The sequence below is a fragment of the Channa argus genome, chromosome 2 (assembly GCF_033026475.1).
Source record: "Channa argus isolate prfri chromosome 2, Channa argus male v1.0, whole genome shotgun sequence".
Classification (NCBI taxonomy): Eukaryota; Metazoa; Chordata; class Actinopteri; order Anabantiformes; family Channidae; genus Channa; species Channa argus.
The window spans coordinates 29,587,461-29,605,638 of record NC_090198.1 but is presented as its reverse complement, the minus strand read 5'-3'; the positions used below and the strand labels follow the sequence as shown (position 1 = coordinate 29,605,638).

Genomic DNA, 18,178 nt, shown 5'->3' with positions numbered 1-18,178 from the left:
ACCATCACTTCTGTTGCTCATTACTACAACATGTATTTACAGTACACAACAGAACTGAGCACAAAGGGTCAAGATCACTGAAATGTTACAAATACTGAAATTCAGTTTGTTAAAATAAAGACAAAGGAGGTGAATTATAATATATTATTATTAAAAACAAACACGAATGTTTGAGTCAACCCCAATGAGATAACAAAAAGCCAGAAGCCTACAACTTTCATTGGTAAACTGGGGAAATTAGGTCTTTTTGATGCAAATCTATTTATTTTGGTTTAATTTAATGAACCGTCTGCTAATATATATTCAGCTTGTTATTTTCATTTTTTCAAAGTTCAGTCTGCAGTTTTCTGAGTGATGCTCTTCTTTTGCATGCTGTTGTTAAAGGTTGAAACACCCACAGTCTTCATTACACAGTTTTCCTTTGGGCAGATGCAAGATAATCATAATATATATGTGGTGAGACACGAACAAGTTTTTTTTACTAAAGCACAACAAACAACTACAGTAAAAATGCTGCTTATGGATAATACTGCTCACACATATACGATAATACAGCATCCAAGAACAGTGGAACTGCACTTGACTAGATAGATACTATGACAACAGTAATGCACAATTGGGAAAGCTGTGAAACAGACAATATGAAATTTATTTTTATGCTGTTGCTTTACAATGAACCCAACAAATCCACATCAAAGATAAGAAAAAGATGTATGTGAGCGTGCACGTGTTGGTGATTTGCACAAAATGGCTCAGAATGGTTTTGTCATTAGTCAGGAGGACGGTGTGTACAAGAAACACAAATCGAGTTTCAAACTCAAGCATGTGTCCAAACCCAAAGGCCGGATAGAGGGGTTCAGTGAATGTGGAGTGGAAGGTGTGGATGTGAATCCTTTTGATTGAAGTAACTATGGAGGGAAGACTGTAGAAGGACACAGTACCTGCAGAGTAGTCCAGGTACACACCTACTCTTTGGGAGTCGGATGGTTTGGGTGTATCTATTTGTGTTCGTGTGCTGTTGTACCAGGCAGTGTAACTCCAGGACTGATTGTTGCAGCCAATACAGCAGTCATCACTGTCTCCGCTCCTCCTGATCCCTTTGTAAGTGATTCCTAGATCAACCCTTTCTTTCCACTTCACCTCATAGTAGCAGCGTCCAGTCAGACCATCACTACATAAAAGCTGTTTACAGCTTTTAAATCTCTCAGGATGATCAGGATATGGCTGCTTCTATTTGACCAGCATCACTCCTCCGTTGCTGTCAAACAGTGAGAGGTTTCTGTTTGCTGTGTTTGTGTCCAGTCAAAGTTTGCAGAAATCTGTGGGAGGACAAACAAATTGAACCTTTCTAATCTAATAAACCTGTTTTGTATGTTAATTTTTGTTTGTTGTAATGTACTCTGTCAATCAGGTGCACAACAGGCACCTTCCCCACCTCATTTAAGCAGGTCCAGATTACCCCCCCCCCTCCCCGCTTAATAAGCCTATTCTTGACCCCTCCCTTGATTTACAGACCTGTCTCTCTTCCTCTATTACTGGCCAAGACCCTTGAATGAGCAGTCTGACCAATCAACTCTCAGATTTTCAGAACAACCTCCATGTTGTCATCCAGTCAGGTTTTACAGTGGTCACTCGACAGACATGGCACTAGCGATGGTCATGGGATCCAATCCTCTGACTTAATCCTACTTGATCCATCATCCAGCCTTTTACACACTGAGCCCCTGAGGATCCTCTGTGTTCTCTAGCACAGTATTAATGCTTCACGCCTGTATAATGGGTTTAGGAGAAAATGGCTCCATCTATTGGAGACACAATCAAACTACAAACAGCATCAGTTCCCTGCTGCTACAGGTTCAACTGGTTTTAAGAGAAGGTTACAGAAATAAATCCCACAGTCAGGAGGACGAGCGCGCTGTGTGTTTCACTGCTGTGCTACACTTCATCTGGATTTTCTGGAGGTGGATTTTCTAAGATTCCTCAGCTACTAAATTGTGTGGTGACCTGTTTACAACAAATGGGCAATTGGAGTAATCATGTTTCCTTTGGTAAAGTTCTTTTTTAAATGGATTTCCCCTGACCAGTCCAGCTTTTTTCTATGACATGGAACACTTCGCTATGAATGAGGCCGAGGAGAAAAAACATGGGGTCTCTGCTGTTGAAACAGCTCTGTTCAAGCTCCATGACAGACAGTCCAGAGCGAAGAGGTGAGATTCAGACAGGTCTGTTAATAAGAGCTGCCCAGCACAGTCTGCTAAATCCAGTTGTATACTTATGTTGTGTTGAAGACGAGTAAACCCAGAGAGACCAGACTCATCTCTGCCCACTTGTGTGTCCATGAAGAGTGATGCCTCTAAAAATGAACCAATTGAGTTCACCAATGGAGGGAAGATTTATGAGCCAAGGTAAGAACATGGACAAAGAAAGAAACACTACAAAAAGTAATAGTATGGCAGAATGAACCCACTGATCTGCACTTAAAGCTTCTACAGTTTATTTAAGTTCTGTTCATTACCTGGAATTTGAATGTAGAAGCCCAGCAAAGCAGGAGAGACCGGAGCCACCTGAACCCAGTGGTGTGTTCGTCAAGAGATACATGTCTAAAAGAGAATCCACTGAGTTCAGAAAAGACCGAAACTATGTTAAGCAAAGGTAAGATTTCAAAAGTCAGATTTTATTGATTTTAGCTTAATTATTTCAAATATTCAGTTTCACTCACATGTTCTGCAAGGAAATGTACTGCGGTGGAAAAAAAACCAAATGCTTATCACTCATTAGGACCCAGTTCTATTGTTATGGACAAGATCTGCAGGCGACATTTCAGGGAAATAAACATGTAACAAAAACACAGATAAGGTTTTAAGGAGGTTAGATTAGGTCAAGGTAACAACAGTACAACATGGTGTAACATTTTTCATTATAATTAACATTAGGTTGATTAAAGAGAAACTTCACAGTCATTTTTCACATAATCATCATAATCACGTAGATTCCTGATCACAAATGTGTTTTTTTTTTGTCAGTTATATTTTGAAAGTTTGAAAGTTTGAAAGTTTGGTTCTGCCAAATCCTTTAGTCCCTCCACAACAATGTACAAATATAGTGACAACACTCTGAGGTGTGAACACATGTGACACACATGAAATGGCTTTATCTTTTCTGGATCTGCAGGTCTGACCAGCATCATCAACCAAAACTGGAGTCTGTTTTCAAGGTATGTAAATGTGTCACTGTTTGCCCACACGTTGGATTCAGAGTGAATGCTGTGATTTATATATGTAAATCACTTTAAGCACCTTCAAACTCAGAACAGTAAAAATTAAGCTGAACTTGAAAATGTTTTAAAATTTCATTTATTCTTCTGTCTGTAAAAATCCCCATTCAAACCTGTTTGCACACATTTTTTATGACAGACATTTACTGTAACTGTTAAGGAAGTGTGACTGGAATATTCAGTTTTTCCTTTCCAGTTACAGCATATTCCTGTTGTCCTGTAAACAGAGGAAACACGGTCATAAAATAACATGAAACAAGTAATAAATCAATACATGTGACAAGATCATTCTGCACAAGTAGAAGCTGAACTTAAATGCATATAGTAGTTGACAGAGAAAAGAAAAAACAAATTTTTGTACAAGAGATCTTTGAATATGCACAGACACCAATCAGGCACAACATTATCTCCACCTGTTAATGCAAGTTAATGCAATCCAGTGGTTGTGGGATGGGACAGAGTGGATACATACAGTTTTTCTGACAGAATTTTCGGCCTGTAAAGATCCTGAAAACTAAGAAATTCATTTAGAGGAGAAAAAATCAGAGAAGAAAACTAGGATTAACTGGTTGGTTTTTCTAAAACATGTCTGGTTAACTAATACAGAGCATTAGAAAGCAGATTAAATTAATTATATCAGAACTTTGCAAATGTGGCCATTATTATTATTTATTTATGTTTTTTTTCCTATTTCTGTATTACTGAACAGGGAACATCTGTAACAAGGCAAAGCAAATCCCCTCTGAGATTAATAAAGATCTTTGAATCTCAATACCATCAAATAGTTGCAAACAAAGAAATGTTTTATTAAACACATAATAAAACAAAACATAAAAAATAAATTTTTATCAACATCTTGCATGATAAGCTAAAGATTGAAAACAGTCACCATGGTTCAGTTTAAGACGAGTTGGTCTTCAGCAGAGAGATTTAGACAAAGTATTCAAATTTTTTCCATCACTGTCAGAGCATTTTTAATGATACACTTTACTCTTCTAGCGGCTTGAAGAAGACATGGTTGCTTTTATAAAGAATGACCTGAAGAAGTTGGAGAAAGTCCTGGTTGTAGATTGTGCAGAGGATTCGGAGTGGATGAGAGAAGATGAAGAATTGACGGGAGATGAAGAAGATGAGCAGAGAAAGAGCAAGAGAAATTCATTTCTGAACCTAACGCTAAACTTCATGAGGAGCATGAAGGAGGAGGAGCTGGCTGACTGTCTGCACAGCAGTAAGATGGTTTTAAACTTTTATCCTGCTCTGTAGTGCTTTAATTCAGGGTGTAAATGTACATTAATGACTTCACTATATTTAAATAGTTTTCTGCTTCTAGCTGAAAAACTCCTCCAGATGACATCACCTGGAGGAGTTTTCTATTATTAGGAGTTCAGATGATTACCAACTCCATAGTGAGTAACGAGATGACATACTCTGAACCGAAGATCTCACCAAGTGATGTCATCTGGAGGCCTTTTTTAGCGAGAATTACAGACATATTTTAAGGGCTGGATAATTAATGAAAGGAAACCAGATGTGCAGGTGATTCAGTGAAAAGCTGAAAGTCTGTGAACATTTGGTGGACGTATGGGGAAGACACATAGACGACATAATAAAGATGTCTAAGGAAGTTGGATCTTGGCTTAAAGGAACAGAAGGGGAGAAGATCTAAATTAAATGAAGCCAGGGAATAAATGTGATAAACATCTAATAACTGATTAAATCTGTTACTTCCTCAGAAACCCAAGCCATCATCTGCCAACACAAGCTAAAGTCTAACCTGACGAAGAAATTTCAGTGTTTGTTTGAGGGTGTTACCAAAGCGGGAAACCCAAGACTTCTGAATGAGATTTACACAGAGCTCCACATCTCAGAGTGGGAGTGTAGAGAGATCAATGATCAGCATGAGGCCAGACAGATAGAAGCAGCATCCTGGAAAACTGCAAGTTCAGAAAGAACCATCAGCTGTGAGGATATATTTAAAGCTTTACCTGGAAGAGAAGAACCAGTCAGAACTCTGGTGACAAAGGGAGTGGCTGGCATTGGGAAAACAGTGTTAACACAGAAGTTCATTCTGGACTGGGCTGAAGACAAAGCCAACCAAGACATACAGTTCATCTTCCCGTTGACTTTCAGAGAACTCAATTTGTTAAGAACACAAAACTTCAGCTTTGTAGAACTTTTCCATAATGTCTTTGCTGAAATCAAAGAAGCAGGAATCTGCAGGTTTGAAGAGTTCAAGGTTTTGTTCATCTTTGACGGTCTGGATGAGTGTCGACTTCCTCTGGACTTTAACAACAACATGATCCTGACCGATGTCACAGTGTCCACCTCAGTGGATGTGCTGCTGACAAACCTCATCAGGGGGAACCTGCTTCCCTCTGCTCGCATCTGGATAACCACACGACCTGCAGCAGCCAATCAGATCCCTCCTGAGTGTGTTGACATGGTGACAGAGGTCAGAGGGTTCACTGACCCACAGAAGGAGGAGTACTTCAGGAAGAGATTTATAGATAAGGAGCAGGCCAACAGAATCATCTCCCACCTGAAGACATCACGAAGCCTCCACATCATGTGCCACATCCCAGTCTTCTGCTGGATCACTGCTACAGTTCTGGAGGATGTATTGAAAACCAGAGAGGGAGGAGAGCTGCCCAAGACCCTGACTGAGATGTACATCCACTTCCTGGTGGTTCAGACCAAACAGGGGAATGTAAAGTATCTTGGCAGAGCAGATACAGTCTGGAACAAAGAGACTAAGAAGACTGTTTTAGCTCTGGGAAAGTTGGCTTTTAAGCAGCTGGAGAAAGGAAACCTGATCTTCTATGAAGAAGACCTGAGAGAGTGTGACATTGACATAAAATCTGCCTCAGTTTACTCAGGACTATTAACACAGATCTTTAGAGACGAACGTGGGCTGAATGATGACAAGGTGTTTTGTTTTGTTCATCTGAGCGTTCAGGAGTTTCTGGCCGCTCTGTACGTCTTATTGAGATTCATCAACACTGGTGTAAATTTACTGAAAAGAAGGCGGCTGCCTTTAAATCACAAATCTAAAGTTAAGCACTTTTACCAGACGGCAGTGGACAAAGCTTTGCTGAGTCCAAATGGACACCTAGACCTGTTTGTTCGCTTCCTTTTAGGCCTTTCAGTGGACACCAATCAGAATTTCCTTAGAAGACTGCTGAAAAAGACAGGAAGTAGACCAAAGGTCAAAGACAAACTAGTGCCGTACATCAAGAAGAAGGTCAGGGACTGTGGCTCTGCAGAGAGAAGCATTAATCTGTTTCACTGTCTGAATGAGCTCAATGATCATTCTCTAGTGGAGGAGATCCAAGAGTACCTGAGATCAGGAAGAGTCCAGGAAATCAAACTCTCTTCCTCTCAGTGGTCAGCTCTCGTTTTCATCTTACTGTCGTCAGAAAAAGATCTAGATGTTTTCAACTTAAGGACATTTGCAGCTTCAGAGGAAGGACTTCTGTCACTGCTGCCGGTGGTCAAAGCATCAAAAACATCTCTGTAGGTGTTGAGATACATGAAAACAATAACATGCTAACATATTTCCTATCATACAGAACAACCCTTAATTTGTTTGTTCTTCAGGTTGGGTGGTTGTAACCTCAAAGAGAGAAGCTGTGAAGCTCTGGCCAAAGTTTTAACGTCCAAAACCTCTAATCTGAGAGAACTGGACCTGAGTGACAATGACCTGCGTGGTACAGGAGTAAAGCTGCTCTCAGAGGGACTCAGGAGTCCTCATTGTCATCTGGAGGTTCTCAGGTATAAACTTTTCAGCCAATAATGTTCTCAGTAAAGTTATCTGTGCACTTTAGGATTCTGATTTCTGTTATTGAACTAGGATATTAATACGTAGCATGAAATGATTCCTTCATTGTTTCCTAATTTTTTAATGATAAAACCAACAATTCTACAAATATGTTTGAGGAAACTAAATTGGACAACATTTTAATGACGTTAATTTACATGTACAGAGTCTTACTCAGAAAGTTTTTACTGTAATGAGGAGGCAGCTTAGACATTTCAGGTAGACTGGTACGGAGTCTGAAGCATACGAGTCATACCATCGCTGTACCAGGGTGTTTCCCTGAAGTCCAAACTGAGCTGAGACTGAGGATGAGCCTCAGCTGATGTAGCTAGTTAAGGTAGGTGTGAATCTAAAACTAAGTATTTGTGTTTGCAGGTTGTCTGGATGTCTGGTCACAGAGGAAGGTTGTGCTTCTCTGGTTTCAGCTCTGACCTCCAACCCCTCCCATCTGAGAGAGCTGGACCTGACCTTTAATCATCCAGGGGACTTTGGAATAAAGCAACTTCAAGCTGGAGTGAAAAACCCACAGTGGAAACTGGAAACATTTAGGTACAGGTGATTATTTTGTCGTAGAGTTGCACTAGGACCATGTGTGCATGTCTGATATTCTGGAGCTATGTATTAACCCATATTTGATCAAAACTACAAATCAATGTAAATATTTACAGTTGATCCGTAAAGAAACACATCTGATGCTCCTAATTTTCTAGCTGGGCACCTGTCAAACCATTGCAAAATACAGGACAATGCATCAAGCAGGACGGCTATAGCTCAGTTAATTAAGCAGTTGTCCAAAAACCACAGGGTCAGTGGTTTGACTTCCAGTCCTGGCTTCAAGTTGAAGTGTCTCTTGGTGAGACACTGAAGCCAAAGTGTCTCCTGGTGGGTCAGGAGAGCACCTTGTATGGCAGGGAGTGTGAATGGGTGAATCTGAAGCAACACCTTAAAACCCTTTGGGTAACGGCTCTACATAGGCAGAACATTTACAATGACAAAAATACTAAATCTGTGTTTGTTCTGTTTATTAATATGAGGAATTCTCCACAAAGATATGATGCCTTTATCTATTTATGCTCTTCTCTTCAATGGTAGAAAATCACCCGCTTTCAAAGGTTCCCATTCTTCATTCCTATTTCTTTTGTTTTTTCACAGCCTGAAATGAAACTCAGAGCAGCAGCTCTGATAGGTTAAAACAAATAACTAGTAATTTAATAACACACACACACACACACACACACAATCTCTTCCTTGAACACAGGTAAAGCAAATAGTCAACTATGGATGGCAACACACTTTCAAAAGATCTCAGGGACAAAGTTGTGGAAAGGCAAAAGTCAGAAGATGTGTAAAAGAATTATTTCAAAGCATTTGTCCATCCCGAGGATCTCAGTCCACCAGAAGTCACCATTGAAATCTGAATATATCTGTAAGGACGAGTCAAGGTGTTTTCCTTTTCCCAATTAATGTTATTTAATTTTTTTAAAAGCTTTTACTAATTTTAAGAGCTGCTGCTATTTTCACTTTGCATTTCGTAATCTGCACAGAGTGAACCAAGCTGGAAAATGTCTTTGTTTTCAGGCTGTGAATGTTTTGAAATTTTAATTACTACACCAATGTTATTCGTCAGCTTTGTAATATTTAGTTTCAGGTCAGGGAAGGAATATTGATTTACCATTTCGTCAGGAAAATGAGATGAGAAGATTGATGCTGGAACCTGTATTTATTTACATATATAACTGGTTCAAACGATATCTCTGTGGTAGAGTTCAAACTGTAGGTGCTAAATGACTAAATGTAAATGTAATGTTTTCACGTCAAGTTCCCAAATAGCTAATAAAGGTTTTCCTCAAAGAATAAAACTAGCACCACTGCACATAAATATCTCTATCTATCTAACTAAGCCTAGGATCTGCAATGCAATGCACTTTTCTATGTTGATGATACCATCTTCTATGTGTTTGGTACCACCACAAAACAGGCCTTCTCCAGATTACAGCTTAAATTATTTTTAAATCCCAATAAGACAAAATGTGTGGACAGATTTGACTGACACAGTACAGCACAATAACCAAAAAACAGCAACAAACTGGTTAATATGATCAAAAAGGGTCATTTTTATTTCCTCCCACAGATTTCTGCAATCTTTCACTGGACACAAACACAGCAAACAGAAACCTCTTACTGTTTGCCAACAACAGAGGAGTGGTGGTGGTCACAGAGAAGCAGCCATATCCTGATCATCCTGAGAGATTTGACAGCTGTAAACAGCTTTTGTCTAGCGATGGTCTGACTGGACGCTGCTACTGGGAGGTGAAGTGGAAAGGAAGGATTGATATAGGAGTGACTTACAGAGGGATCAGGAGGAGCGGAGACAGTGATGACTGCCGTATTGGCTGGAATGATCAGTCCTGGAGGCTGAGCTGCACGAAACAGAGTTACACTGCCTGGCACAACAACACACGAACACAAATAGATACACCCAAACCATCCGACTCACAAAGAGTAGGTGTGTACCTGGACTACTCTGCAGGTACTGTGTCCTTCTACAGTCTTCCCTCCATAGTTTCTTCAATCAAGAGGATTCACATCCACACCTTCCACTCCACATTCACTGAACCCCTCTATCCGGCCTTTGGGTTTGGACAAATGCTTGAGTTTGGCAGTGACTCTGCATTGTTACCATTCTCATTTTATCTGCCACAGGTCAAAGAATGAATCCTGCCTCTATAGGAGGTCAGTGTTTCATAAAATAGGTGCTGCAGCACCCTGAGATGTTATAACACAGAATTCAATCCTGGTTATTTATGTTTCACCACATGAAATAGGTGAGTTTCAGTTTTACTGTATTAAAGTTAAGGTAAAATTTAGACAGCTAGATGAGAATATTACTGTTGCACAGCTCAAACAGGCCAATTGGCTGCTTACTGAGTGAACTACTCAGTGTACCATATATATATTGTATTATATAGGAAGTAGAAAATGAGTGAGTAGAGGGGATTTTAAACAGCCAAGGTCATGAATTTTAGCTGAAGTTCACAGCAGACAAACCCAAAGCAACACAGGAAATAACGTGTGGTCTTTCATTGTGATAAATTGAAACACTGATTGTTGACTTTGTAACTGAAGGTCATGTAAACAACGAAACTTTAACACGGACGTTAACTAACTAACTTAAATTGGTTGAGAGTACTGACATCAGATTGTAGACAAAGAGTCACTGGAGCCTTTATGTGGACAAAGAAAGTCAGTCCACCCCTTCAAAGATTTGTAAAAGTGACTAACAGTGGAGAAAATCAATGCATGATGTTGTTTTATGTCCTAAAATGTAAAGTAATTTCAAGTTTGAACAGGACAATCACCACAGGTTATTATCATAATTATTTATGTTCTTACATTTCAGTTTTTATCATCTAATCTGCACTAATAAAATACTCTAAAACTATGTATTTCTGTGTACGTATGTATTTCTAAAAGAATATTAATTTTAGCTTATGTTCTATAACTATTTTAATTCTGGGCTGAAATGTTGAGTGTTATAAGACAGAATTCAAAGCCAAGTCCTGTCAGAAAACATGTTCCTGACAGATCTTGGCTTTGGAGAAAAGCATCTGCTAAATGACTAAATGTAAATGTGTGTGTTAGTGAGTAGTGTCATAAACCTAGAATTCACTGTGAACTCAGACATTTAAATAATAGAATAATGAAGAATGTGAAACCCCCAAAAACGAACACACACAAAGACATGAATGTTAAAGCTGAAAGCTGTTTTTATATTAAAACTGTAGTAATTGTGGGGAAAATCTCATCAGAGAATTATGACCAGACTACAGATGCTCAGCTCAGAGCATTTGCAGAGTACGGAAAGACTTGGTGTTACAGTTTGGACATGTTACACGTATCCTTTTAGTGTCTGTTAGTTAGTAATGTTAGTAAAGTGTTTGGATTTTGGAAAAATTAAATTAAAAATATACATGTAATAACATATAATTTGAAAATAATATTATGTGTGGAAAATTGTAATCTGGGAAACGGTGATGGGAAATATTTATTTAAACAGCTGTAAATCATTCAGTCACAGTAAGTCACATGACGAGACAACAAGACAATCTCCAACACGAACCACAGAGGGACAGACTCAGGTCTAATCATCCCTGAGCCACTGCAGCATTTGTTCTCTATGAACTTCTGCTTTTCCACTACATAAACGGAGGTCGTGGCAACGCTCAGACAGCTCAATGCAGAGATCACGAAAAAGAAAACAGCAATGAAAACATGAATGGCTGGTCTGCAGTTAGCAGTAGTGGACTAAACTGACTCCTATTATAAAGAAAATCCATGATAAATGTCCTTTATTTAGTAAAATGTAGGTTTATCCTGAGCAGAATTGGAGCAGTGACTAAACGTTCGATTTGAAATGTCCTCATGTGACTCTGACAGCACAAATTAAACAATACAAACTGCTTCATTTGCCTGCGTCTTGTGTTGCTTCTGGGTCATAATATGTTTGTATTATTTCAAGTCTGTAGGAAAATGTTTTCCTCATTTGTCCTCAGTCAAATGTTTTCTGCAGTGACTTTCAGTTGATGGTTGACATAAGAGCATCTGCCAGTCAAATGATTGTTCTGATATGACCAACTCAAAGACGTGAGACATAATATTGGAGGATCGTCGAACAGCAGCCAGTCTTCACAGCAATTCAACACATCGTAACAGGTACCACCACTGACTCAAAATAAAGTACTGATTACTGATTATTGATGGTTGAATAGTTTTTTTACAAGCTCACATCTAACTAATATATCAGAGATATTATGATGCCGTCAGCTTTTATCTGCTTAGCAAAGAAAATGTTGAAAAGGTCACAGTGTTTACAGTGTGACTCCCATTCTACAGCAGAACCGTGGCTATGATGATGACGAAGAGCAGCCTCCTAGTACCATTCCTCCTCGTCCTCCTCGCCTGTTCCATGTCTGGCCTGGGATCAGTGCTGGTGAAAAGTTTGGTGCCGATCCAAAACCATTACACCTGGCGGGAGGCCCGAACATTCTGCAAGAGGTTGGTCTTCTTTGTTTTCAAGACGTCTGTTAGAAGTTATTTCCGCTTATTTAAAGTGAGGCTTGAATGAACTGTGGAAATAACATGGAATAAAAGAGCAAAATAGATGAAACATAAACTCTCTGTAGTTACACTAATTTAAAGTGACCTAGAAGTCGTGTATGATCCTAGAAAATCTCCGTCCATCAGCACCTCTAATTATTTGACAAATCTAAATTTTAACCCAATGATGATGTTGATTGTCTGAGGTTCAATAAAGTTCTTAAAATTCACCCTGAGGGAAACATGTGTACCACAAATGGTGGTTACCCGTCTGATAAGTGTTGAATCATTTGTCTTAGAACCACAACTGTCCACCTCCGAATAATTCAGAGAGGATTCAGGTTCATGTTCATTTTCTTGGGCAGTGAAAGTAGCAGGTGTTAGAGATATGCAGTTATTTTACTGGCAGCTTCTACATTTCCTGCAGCTTTTCTTCTTCATCGAAATATTCTGGCACTGGAAACACTGTCCAACAACTTAAAATATTTAATTTGCAGTTAAAAAGGCTCAGACTGAAATCCTTCAGTTACATGTTGAATGGTTGCAGATGACATTGACAGAAACATTTACAGAAACATTTTTCATTTCAAGTACATTAATAGGTCCAATATTCAGTTTATGCAATATCAGGTTTTATGTCGAAACTAATCACAGCTGCCATTGTTCTTCTTCTTTTGGACTAATTAACTCATGAATACTAAGATTCCTAATGGCGTATAAATTTAAGCTACTACACAAAGATATTATCACTGCACGTTAACATTTAAGACAGAGCTGGATTTAGATGCCGTAGGTAACTCAGAGACCCTATGCAGTAGGACCCTACACCACAGCCTGCACCTCCTCAAAAATACAACCACACATTGTGGCGACACGGCCTGCTACAACTATGACTGGTCCACTTGGTCCTTCTGCTTCAATCAGGACAATTTCCTCAGATGACTTCTCTCTTTTGTGACTTGCACAAATTTCAGTAAAATAAAGGAATCGGCATGTCCTACTTAGCAGTTAGGATAGAGTTAGGGCTGAAGCACAACCTGTCACAAACCGTTTGCTTGTGTGTAAACACACGTCGATTGAAGAAGAAGGGATTTTCTTTTTCACACACAGTGAAACTAAAGTCTCACTTTTTCTAGAATCTGACTTTAGCCTCTCGTTTACCCTGATGCAATGTTGTTTTTTGTTCTACTACTGTACTGTACTGTGCTGCTCCTTTGGAATAGGTTCAATCACAGTATTTGGTACAGTACTCTCCACTGCAGGGGGGGAGTTGTTTCGCAGTACAACAACTGGGTCCATCGGGACAATAAATTTGAGTGATCAGTTAATGCAGCATCAATATAGAGAAAACAGCACAGAGCAGGCTGTACTTTCTAAGGAGACTAAGGTCCTTCACCGTCTGCAGCACCAAGCTGTGGATGTTTCATGAGTCTGTGGCAGCCAGCTCCATCTTCTATGCTGTGGTTTGCTGAGGCAGCAATATGAAGGTGGCAGACAGTAACAGACTGGACAAACTAATAAGGAGGGAGAAGCTGGACCCTCTGCATGTTGTGGCTGACAGTTTGCACCTCGTACACCTGATTCTGGGACTAAAAATGGACAAATAGTAATGTTTTTATTTCATTTAAAGTTGTTTGAATCTTGAAATACTATTTATTCTGGTAGGTTTCTTTTCAAAAATTTTTTCTTTTTTTCTCTTTTCTCTAAATAGCTCCTACACCGACTTGGCCATCATCTACAATCAGTCAGATGTAGAAACTTTGAAATTGAACAATTATCATGCATGGTTCCGCCTGCGCAAGCAATTTACCCACAACTACAGCTATTGGATTTGGCCTAATGAAGAACATTTCCATTTCTACCCGTGGGCAACAAAGAAGACAAAGCCTAATAATACCTGTGTTTACGTCAGTTACGAGGAAAGAAGGTGATGAGATTTTAAAGCTCGTAACAATGTTAAGTATCATCAAATCACATGCACTTATAAATAAAAAGATAAAGGTCAAGAAAACATTGACCATTTGCCTTCTTATTACGCACAGTTACCTGCCAGTGAGAGTGAGATTAGTGATAATTAGATTGATATGAACATTTTTTGTTTCTCTCGTGATTCTTTTACTGGTTTAACTGAAAAAATAATTCTGTCATTTAACAGCTGTTGGTGAAATGTTCAATACAACTACACACACACACACACACACACACACACTAATGCTGAAAAATATTAGCTCCATTTTAAAGTTAAAAGTAGTAATTTATAAGATTTCTATTATAGATGTAGCGTGTTTCTGCTTTTGTTAGTGTGTAGTCACTATTCCATCGTGGGTTCGATCTTCTGACGAAGGCTGACATGTTGTACTGGCGTGTTTCTACCGCAGCCCAGAGGACAAAGCAAAGATTAAAGCAGCAGCTGTAGCACAGTTTGGTCCTGTGTCCAGAAACACTTGAATATGACAAGGTGACAGCAGCAATGTGGTGTTCAAACTAACGAGTAGCAAATCCACCATGAAAGACGTTTGTAATTTGCTTGCTGTAATTTTTTACACGCTCAGCTGCTGCACGCACGTTTGCTCGTGGCCGAAGTTATGCAACAGCACGACCTCGAGTGCGATACTGCTTTTACCCAACTGTTCTACTATTTATTGGTTGACAGTAATAAGCAACAACTGTTTAATATTTGTTCATCGAATCAGTTATTTAGCTCCGCCAACAATAATAGATCCGAAACTGTACCTGACTTGACTGTTGCTAAGCAACATGGACAAGGAGTGAATTCCTGCGCACTAGTTTAACTACACGGCTGCTTACAGCCAGCTGTGGCCAAGCTAATTGGATTCATGTACATTTATCAGTAAGAACAGTTTAAAACTGTATTAACGGACTTAATATTTATTTTTTTGTCAGATTTAGCCAAGTCTGAAAGCAGTTTAAAGCTCATGCTGCTTGACTTACTGTGTTTGCTGCATTTTTGCTCTTCTCTCTGGCAGTTAGCGTAATTAACGGTTATTAGAACAGCGGTGAAGCGGAGCGATACATACAGTTAAACGTCCCATGGAATCCGTCTTGTCCAATCAAACTGCTTGGTCAGAACTAGCTTAATGTTACTTACATGTAAATAAACCACTGCGCCACATTGATCACTACAACCTTAACTTTATACAGGACTCGATATTTAGCAGATTTATACCCAGTGACTTACTCTTCGTATTTGCAAGCACATCCATTAAATCCCAGGCAGGTTATTATGCATGTGACAGACCTTTCCTTGCCCTGGCTCTACGACTTTGTTCAATTCATATTTTAAGAGTGGAGAATTTTAAAAATCACTAGGTTAGATGTGAGTTGTTGTGCAGTGTTGTCTTGATATATAATATGATATATATGTCATATAAAATCGTCAGCAGTAGTGCAAAATGTGATCTGTGGTAAATCACCTGGACTAAAACATTTGGCATATCTTTCCTCTAAAAGTAATATAGTTTTTGAATAATGTTTTTTTCACTTACAGTTTAGCTTATGTGCTCCAATAAAGATGTTCATATGCATGTACACATAAATAAATACAATAATTTATTTGTAATATTTCTCTCAAAAAGGTTTTATGGCACTGGTTGTGAAAAATATTACTTCTTCATCTGTGACAAAGACGGCAATCACAAGTACATATTTATAAATCAGTCAAAGACCTGGTCTGACGCTCAGCAGTACTGCAGGAAGCTGTACAATGATCTGGCCATTATTAAATACAACTACCTGGACTCAGCTGTCAATGAGCAGGACTTCCCCCTCTGGACTGGACTGTACAGAGATGGTAAAGACCAACACAATCACACAATCACCATTCCTCTGTTTGTTCTGTATCTCAGAACACTTGGAGCCTGTTTTTAGCCGCTAACTGTCACCTTCTCTTCATTGCTGCACATCTGTTCTGCAGGAACCACATGGAAGTGGAGCACAGGCTTGTCTGACTACACAAACTGGGCCCCAAACCAGGAAGGGGACAACGGAGACTGCGTCGCCATCTACTCTCTGAAAAAAACCCTCACTACCCAAAACTGCTCCGATCGGTATCCCTTCATCTGTGTCAAGGACAACCTGGTCCTCGTGAAGAAGAATAAGACCTGGAAGGAGGCGCTGGAATACTGCAAAACCTTCACGTCTCGAAATAACAATTCCTACCAGCTGGTCAGTGTGCAGCCCGGAGAAGAACACAACTACGTGATGAGCAAGGTCACGGAGGCCGACACTGATGAGGTGGCTTTATGTTAGTTGATATACAGTTATAAGATGTAATAACATGAGATCTTTTTTCTGAAGTTATATGTGTTTATGGCCAATGACAGTAAAGCCAGAAAATTTCATTTCCAGCTGTTTCCAAATGTGTTTTGCTTTTTAGCTACATAAATGGTTACACCAGACAGTTTGCACTTCGTACACCTGATTCTGGGACTATGAAATCTTGCATCTCCCAGTGTGTGGAGCGCCCCCTGTTGGTCGTTTCCCACAAAGCAGAGCTCTGCTTTCATGCTAACAAAATCAATAGCGACTTAAGCCATGGATGCATCTGTTTTTAAACCTCACAAAATAGCCGACAGTGCTGAAAAGGTCTTCTTACAGGTCTCATTCTTCTAGTAAATGTGATAAATAAGCTAAATTCAACTGACTTCTCTCTTCTTGGTTGGAAACATTTCACTACTCATCAAAGTAGCTTCTTCAGTTTGAGGGAAATTTGGCCAGAGGACCCAGTTATATCCTCCAGAGTGGAACATATGGGAGATGATAGTAAGGTGTTGTCGTACGGATGTATGAAATGTTAAAATGTATTAATCCAAATTGACTTCACCATTTTGTGGACTGCAGGGGATCCAAGCACACTTATCGGTTGTTTCCTGTCCTCAGGTGTGGACAGGTCTACGTTTCCTGGCTGGTAACTGGTTTTGGATCAACGGTGCAGACATGATGTTCTCTGACCTGCCCACCCGCCCCGTCCCCTGGCAGCACTGTGGAGCCTTTTCCAAGAATAACACGGGCACTTTGGAGACCAGAGACTGTTTGGACATAAAGAACTTCCTGTGTTACAGCACCCCATGATGACATCACTTACTGTTAGTTCTAGTCTTTTACTTCACATGTCACTTTTTCTGTCTGGGGACTCTGTCTAGCTGAATTTCAGTTATTATTTTTTATCAAAATAGGGAAAACTTCTAAAAGTAGTTTTACATTATTCATTATTGATTGCAGCTAATCAGCAAACATTGCTTTTTGGTCATTAAAACTGTTTAAATCTCCTTATTGGTATTTTCTATCAAAGGTCATGTTACATTAGTCAAAGATGGCTTCATACTAAAGAGAACTCAACCATTACATATTTCATGTACTTTTCCTAGACCAGGACAAAGTAAGTAGTGACTTTGAACAATCTGAAAATACTCAGTTACAAGTTAACATTGCAGCTGGTTGATGGAGGTGAAGTTAATGCCCTTCCTTTAATGAAGTTAGCCCTCTTCTACCTTCTTACAGAAGGTCTGATCATTCAGAATAAAGGTTCTTTTTTACGTATATAGTATCTGCAGTACTCGATATGTGTTGTTGTGTTATGTAGATTTTTCTCTAAATCCAAATCTGGAAAGTAGCAGTGTGTAACCACAGGTTTAAAGACATGGGTCCAAAATAAATCACCTGGTGACATTAACTCATTGTTCAAGTTTATGATGCTTTGCTTTTTTTCTCCATGATTATATCCAGTTGTAATGCAGGTGAAAAATCACTGTAACATGCTCACTGAAATATTTTTACAGTGGATTTTTTCTTTAACTACTGGTGTCATACACCATCTGGGCCAGTAGAGAGCAGTGAAAGCTTACTTTTGCTAAAGGAGTCCACAAATAACATAGAAGCTCCACAGCATGTGTCAATTCTTACTTTAAACAATGAAAGAACTATGGTTAGCAGGAGATGAGTATTTACCATCACCAGACCTGCAGGAACCT

General features: G+C 39.3%; 2 protein-coding genes across 7 annotated transcripts; both read left to right on the top strand.

The window, feature by feature from the left end:
• Positions 1-1,888: 1,888 nt before the first annotated feature.
• LOC137106925 (protein NLRC3-like) lies at positions 1,889-9,480 on the top strand. Of its 6 annotated transcripts, none has more exons than XR_010912042.1 (9): positions 1,889-2,207; positions 2,289-2,405; positions 2,533-2,652; positions 3,172-3,214; positions 4,274-4,502; positions 5,008-6,787; positions 6,872-7,045; positions 7,311-7,428; positions 7,517-7,640. XR_010912042.1 is itself a non-coding variant. In XM_067491006.1 (9 exons), the coding sequence occupies exons 1-9, from the start codon at positions 2,104-2,106 to the stop codon at positions 9,326-9,328; spliced, it is 2,847 nt and encodes a 948-aa protein (XP_067347107.1). In that variant the 5' UTR covers positions 1,889-2,103; the 3' UTR covers positions 9,329-9,480. The 6 variants fall into 6 exon arrangements, 2 of the variants coding, with proteins under 2 accessions (XP_067347107.1, XP_067347114.1); XR_010912041.1 differs by having other exon boundaries at positions 7,302-7,428; XR_010912038.1 differs by having other exon boundaries at positions 7,293-7,428.
• Positions 9,481-9,802: 322 nt separating this feature from the next.
• LOC137106946 (macrophage mannose receptor 1-like) lies at positions 9,803-17,865 on the top strand. The gene is made up of 5 exons (XM_067491040.1): positions 9,803-12,146; positions 13,900-14,115; positions 15,785-15,999; positions 16,123-16,442; positions 17,088-17,865. Exons 1-5 carry the CDS (start codon positions 11,998-12,000, stop codon positions 17,277-17,279), a joined length of 1,092 nt encoding a protein of 363 aa, XP_067347141.1. The 5' UTR covers positions 9,803-11,997; the 3' UTR covers positions 17,280-17,865.
• Positions 17,866-18,178: the final 313 nt, after the last annotated feature.